We start from the raw sequence: 6,183 nt of genomic DNA on the forward strand, positions 1-6,183 counted from the left end.
GGAGGAGGATGAGGGAAGAGGTTGGGAGGGTGAGGGACACGATAGCGAGTGTGAGTCGTTACCTACGGGAGTAGGGGAGGGGAGATTTTGCTTGGTGGCTTGGGCGTAGGAGATATTGGGAAGTGTTGGAGTGGTGCGCTTAGGGAGAGTTGGGGGGGAATAGGACTTAGGACGGAGGGACGGGTAGGTTTTCTGCTGAAGTTCCTTGTATATTTGACAGCCTTTGTAATTGGCCGGATGATTGCCATTGCAGAGTACGCAACGGACATCATTAGATTTTTCCTTCCGTAAGCAGAGGGAAGTGAGATGGGGGCCGGCGCATTTTACGCATCTGGGTTTTTGGTGGCAAAAGTTTTTCGTGTGACCGTAACGTTGACATTTTGTGCATTGCGGGATGTCTCTTTTGGGGTTAGGGGCTTCAAATGAGATCCTGCATTGCTGAAGGTATTCTATGCTGAAAATGTCTTTGTTGTTGGGGGCAGGCTTTAGGTCAATAAAGAACATAGGAAGAGGATGCTTTGTGAGGCGATGTTTGATATTGTGAATATTAGTTGCAGTGTGGCCTAGCTTCTCTAGTTCTGACTGGATGTCTGATGGATTGATAGAGTAGTGAAGATTTTTAAGGACTACACGATAGGAGCGATCTTCTTTTGGTTTAAAGGTGTGAAAGGTGGTATTCTTTTCCGCGAGGACTTTGACTATTGATCTGTATGCATCCGGGGAAGTGGGTTGAATGCGGACTTGGTTTTGGGCAAGGGCTTTGATTTCATATTGTTTTGGGGTGGTCTGATCAAGTAGTTGAAGGAGGGGGGGGATGACAGTGACATCACTTACATAAATGGGAGGAGGTTTAGGGATAGGTTCAGTATAAGATGAAGGATTTGGCTCCATAGATTCATCGGAGGAAAGAGCTGTGAAGCGGTTTTGGGTAAGGGTGGGGTTCAACCAGTGTGAGTCGTCTTTATGAAACTTTGCCTTACGTGAGGAGTCTTCTTGAGGCATGAGTCCTCTTTTGGCGGAAACCTTTGTCCAGGAGTTGGTTCCCTGGAGAGGAGGTTGGTCCATTGTTGAAGCCGGTGAGGTGGTTGTCAGCTTTGGAGTGGTTGGTTCTATAATTGTGACTAGTAGTCCTTGCGCAGCTGGATAGTTGAGTAGGCTTTTTTTTTATGTTGTGAAACGCTTGAGGCGTAATATCGTAGAGTATGTTTCTACACAGGCAGAACTGAATTGAAGTTTGAGTCACTGTTCCGAGCGCAGCACCGAACGCACGTCTGCACCGCACGGCAGTAAACATGAAAGTGCCTTTATTAAATGGAAATATTTTCAGGTCCCTTGACTTTGGGGCTGAAAAAGATGTTAAATAACCTGGATTAAACGGAAACTGTCTAACGCAGACAACGGAAATCAAAATAAGCCTTTATACGGAAAATTTCCAGTCTTCCGGAATGTATCGTTTAGAATAATTTTAGGCATCTTATGCATTCTACAGAATTTTGTTTTCTCTAACTCTTTAAAATAAGCTTCTAACTGTACTGCACTACCTGTACTGAGATTCAGCAGAATTGTTTTCCCCTTCTGGAAATTGTATTCAGTGAGGGCTCTAGGCCTACAGTTTTACTTTAGTCTAGCAGTTGTCATCATGGCTACAAAGACAAGAGTTGTGCTTGATCTTAACACAAGATTAAAAGTAATTCATGCGAGTGAGCGAGATAAATTGTCTGTTAAGCAGATCATGTCCTATGGTACAGGAATATGCTAAAAAAGTCGCTGAAAAACTGGGGAAGACTGAATTCAAAGCATCTAACGGATGGTTGGAGAGTTTTCGCAAAAGACATTGGGATAGCTTTTAATGAACTTTGTGGTGAATCAAGTGATGTAAATAGTGAGACCATTGAGGAATGGGAAGTCAAACTGTGTGCAAAAAACTCTGTCGGAGTTCTGGTAAAATTGTAAAAAGTGAGTACTGCAATTTTTTTTTCTGTTCAGTGTAATGTGTGCATGCGTTCAATGATTATAGTGTGAATAAATTAATGAGCATGTTGTTTTGTTTTGTCTCAAATACGTTTTATGTCCTCGTTTAGTTATAACAGTATACCTTGATTAAACGGAAACCTGGCTTCAGCGGAAATTTTTTCTGGTCCCTTGAGATTCCGTTTAAGACAAGTTTTACTGTACCAATATTTTGGAAGAACAGGCTGTATCCATCTTTGCACTTACCCTGAAGATGGAGACATATGTTTCTCCATAACATTGGTATCCACCTAACAAACTATACAGTCATAATCCGGAAGGCCAAAATATTAATCTTCTCTGCCATGAAAACCTCAAATCTCAAATTTATCCATTGCATTAAGCACTATGGTGCGATGGTGGAGATGCTGAGCAAGGACAGCTCCCTGCAATCTTAATGTGGGCGCTACTTATGCTGCTGGCTTCACTCTCAGGGGAAAAGAAGTCCACCATCCATCAAATCAGAGAATGTGTGAGTCCTAGGGCAATACTGGATATAGTGTTAAAGAGAACATACCAGAGTCACTCTACCCATAAGTCCATAGCTCATTATTTTGCACAGTGAGCTATTACTGCTTCTATCACAATAACATTTTACAAGATGCATATTCTTGGATCATTTAGGATTAACACACCTGTGTGCCAAGTTCACAGAGTTCAACCTCTGTCCCAAGCTTCTCAAGCCTGCTCTTAGTCCATGCTACCATCTTCACAATTTCATTCCTCTTATGTGGCCAAGCTGAGACTGACTGGATGGCAACCACTTCTCTTAATGTAGCTATATATTTCTCCTTATTGGCATCAATATGGCTGTACATACAAAAAAGTTGAGCCATATGAAATGCCACAGTCTATCTCTATTGGAAACACTTCACAGATTCTATTTGCCCCACCCCACCCTCATCCAAATTACATGAAGATGGAATGGGTGCACAGGATATTTTGTCAGACACAACTAAAGGGTTAATATCAGTTGCCATGCCTCTTGTGGCAGCACATTTCTGCTGCAACACCTACAAAAGTATTTATGACACAAAAACTATTTGTAGACCAGTCATTTTCATTTTTTTTTTAGCTTTGGCAGCTGGTTTTAAACTTCCTTTAAGGTTCATGAGTATGATCCCTCATGCTTCCATTGTGTGATTTTTGCCTCATAAGAAAGTACAGGATTTTATGAAAGAAACTTTTTTTTTTTAGGAGTCAGAGTGTTAGAAGTGTCTAAGGCAGGGTACACAGAAAAGCAAACTTAATTTCTATTCACTGCACAGAAATCCAAGCATATTATATAAAAAAATCCTGAATGTGAGAAACTGCATTATTCTGGAGGCTACAACAATGGGTTTTTAGGACCCCACTGAAGTGAGAGGCACCAACAACCATACAAAATTGGGTTGTCACATATTCAAGAAACCAACAGAGGCTTTCCTGGATATACAGCAGACTTCATGGAGAAACATCATGATACATACAAAACAACCCATCTAGCTTCATGGTGAAATTTCAATGGGCCCTCCACTTATTATTACTGTTCTTGCTGTTGCTTTGTTGTCATTATTATTGTTATTATTCACTATACATGGATTTCACGGATGGACGCAAAATATATCCAGTGCTTTACAACATCATTTACAAATTTATATGCACATAAAAATTTTGTATGAAATGAGCAGAATTTGTTGAATATGTTCACTGTAGTGGGATATAGTGATTAAAAAATCTGCAAATTATGGAACAGGTGTTCATTGCCAATTATTTTTAAACCTAATGCAAACATTTACTGGTAGTCCCTACATTTTTTATACTGCTATAGATATTTTCTGGTATGATTCCTGTAAAGAATAATGGTACTGGAATTATGCATACCTGGTTTTCCTGTCACACTTCTTTTTCCTTTTCTTTATTTGGTGGTTATATAAATCACTGTGTCTTCTGGAACTTTTGGTGTAAGTTCTTGCTCAATACAGACATTTCTATCAGATGGCTGGCTCTTCCTTTCTTTTAAAGATTATATCTTGGCCCCAGTTCATTTCCTTACCAGCGATTATTTCTCTAATCCAGTGAAGTAACGTTTGTAAATATATGCTTTGGCTCTTGGATCAATACTGTACTTACTTATGAGAACAGCAGCTATCCTTCGACAAACGAAAAATGTAGATGTTTGGTCATGTTTTAGAGAGCCTGAAGAAGCATCTAGTAATGATGTTTGAACCAAACACTTTCTAATGTCTGCTGAACATTTATTTCTTTAGCTGACCAGTAAATATTTCAGTGTACAAACTGAGGAATTCTTACACCAAGAGGTTCCATTCCAATAACATTGTGAAAAGATGATTCATATACCTGGAAGGAAATGGCTGTGACCTGATCAAGGAACTATCCTGAAATTTGCCTGGAAGGACTGAGGAAAAGCATGAAAAACATCATTCTATACAACTGATGTCCTGGCTGTGATCTCAACCAAGCACCTCACAAATACGAATCTAGAGTACCAGCACAACACCAGTCCTTTTGGCTCTTCAGTGTTAATGAATTGTGCATTCATATTGTTAAGATTTATTTACACTTTCTGCTTCGCAACTGATGCCGGAAGCAGCGTCATCAGCAGCGACTTGAAGCACAGAGCAAATGATGCTCGAGATGGTTCAAGTTCGTATAGCAACAGGCGTGACCAGAGAGGTTTGAACGGCTGCTGTACTGCGATGTGGAAAGCAAATGGAAAAACTACCACATTATCACTTTTCCTGGATAGTCTCTTTCCAAAAACAGAAGATCGCATTAAGTGGAGGAACTGTTTTGGAAGAGACTGTGGACCTGTCGTCTGACAGATTACTGATGAATGAATCTGCTTCGCAGAAAATCTTGATGTAGTTAAAATAAGCAGTCCTTTGGTTACAGTGGGGTTACATGACTACTGTGGCGGATAGAAGGGAATTTATTTCGTATCAGTCTCTAACATTTTAAAGAGCAGGAAATAATCCATTTAACATGCCCCGATACAGTACCAGAAATCTGCTCTGACTGTTACAGACCATTAATAACAATTCACCATCATTCCATTACTCCCATCTCCCTGTGCAAATAGTCAAAGTTCATTCAACACAAGCTTCATTTATTTATTTCAATTAAAACAAAATATATTAAACCATTACTCACCTGAAAATAGCCTTCAGGATGTTTGGAAGCGACATATTTCCTTTTGATATTCTATATCAATATCAATATTTGTTTCACCAATCCTGGGAAAGATAAAGAAAGCTGATAAAAGATAACATCACGGTAAACCTTCCTTGCAAACCATGCGGCATTATGGAGCTGTATTTATAAATAAATCATTTTTACTTCTGTACAATCAATTTAACAGTGATACTATTTCGTTCGTTTAGCAATATACCGAGGAATCTTATCTACAAACCACCATCACTAAACAATTTAAATTTTAAAGATATATCTTGCAACTTCCTCAATCTTATACTTCACTTCTTATACAATCTTAAACTTCACGTTTTGGCCATGAAGATTTACATCGTGGTCTGTTTGTTTACACTTCTGCTACATTCTGCAGAAGTACATAATTCAACTTTAGAAGTGTCAAACACTCCACAAGTTTTCATTATAAATGCTCGAAAGTTTTGATTTACATACACAACATTTTATTCCACAAATTTTTATTAATACTCGAATGCCTATGGTTTTCTACTATACAAGTCTAAATACAACCCTATTAAAAACAAAAACTAAACTCCAACAGAACTGTAACGCCTAACATACTCTTCCTCCTGTTGACCATATCCTCTACTTCTGTACTTCTCTACCGTTCTCTACCCACTCAAGCACTCAACCAGCCCCCTGAAACTCCCACGTTATTGGTTGGCAAAATGGCCGCCATGACACCTCGGTGCAATGCTGCTGCCATCTATGTCCCTCATACAGGAACTAAATTTAAAATGGCCTCCTGGGCCGAGAGCACAATCGGTAAGAAGGTATGCCACTTTACCAACTATTTTGAGTGTCCCCCCCCCCTGACACTTTCAATGCTTTTTTCGCTACTAGCAGTAAATTCTTTTACAACCAGATCTCTTGTACTGCAGAGTCTCTTTCCTTCTGGCTTTCCCACCAATATCCCATATGCATTCCTCGCCTCCCCCATTCGTGCTACATGCCCTGCCAACCTCA

The 6,183-nt window shown here is 39.7% G+C and overlaps 1 protein-coding gene across 2 annotated transcripts in view; it reads right to left on the reverse strand.

The window, feature by feature from the left end:
- The window catches only part of LOC111863503 (cytosolic non-specific dipeptidase), a 22,901-nt gene extending 17,058 nt beyond the window's left edge, over positions 1-5,843 (reverse strand). The window contains exons 1-4 of one of the 2 annotated variants that reach the window (XM_023849857.2): positions 5,653-5,762; positions 5,164-5,246; positions 3,874-4,137; positions 2,646-2,820 (exon numbers count right to left, since the gene is read on the reverse strand). In XM_023849857.2, coding sequence (XP_023705625.1) covers positions 2,646-2,717 — 72 coding nt within the window. In that variant the 5' untranslated portion in view covers positions 2,718-2,820; positions 3,874-4,137; positions 5,164-5,246; positions 5,653-5,762. The other variant, XM_023849856.1, reaches the window with a different exon arrangement.
- Positions 5,844-6,183: the final 340 nt, after the last annotated feature.

The sequence above is a fragment of the Cryptotermes secundus genome, unplaced genomic scaffold (genome assembly GCF_002891405.2).
Source record: "Cryptotermes secundus unplaced genomic scaffold, Csec_1.0 scaffold63, whole genome shotgun sequence".
NCBI lineage: Eukaryota > Metazoa > Arthropoda > Insecta > Blattodea > Kalotermitidae > Cryptotermes > Cryptotermes secundus.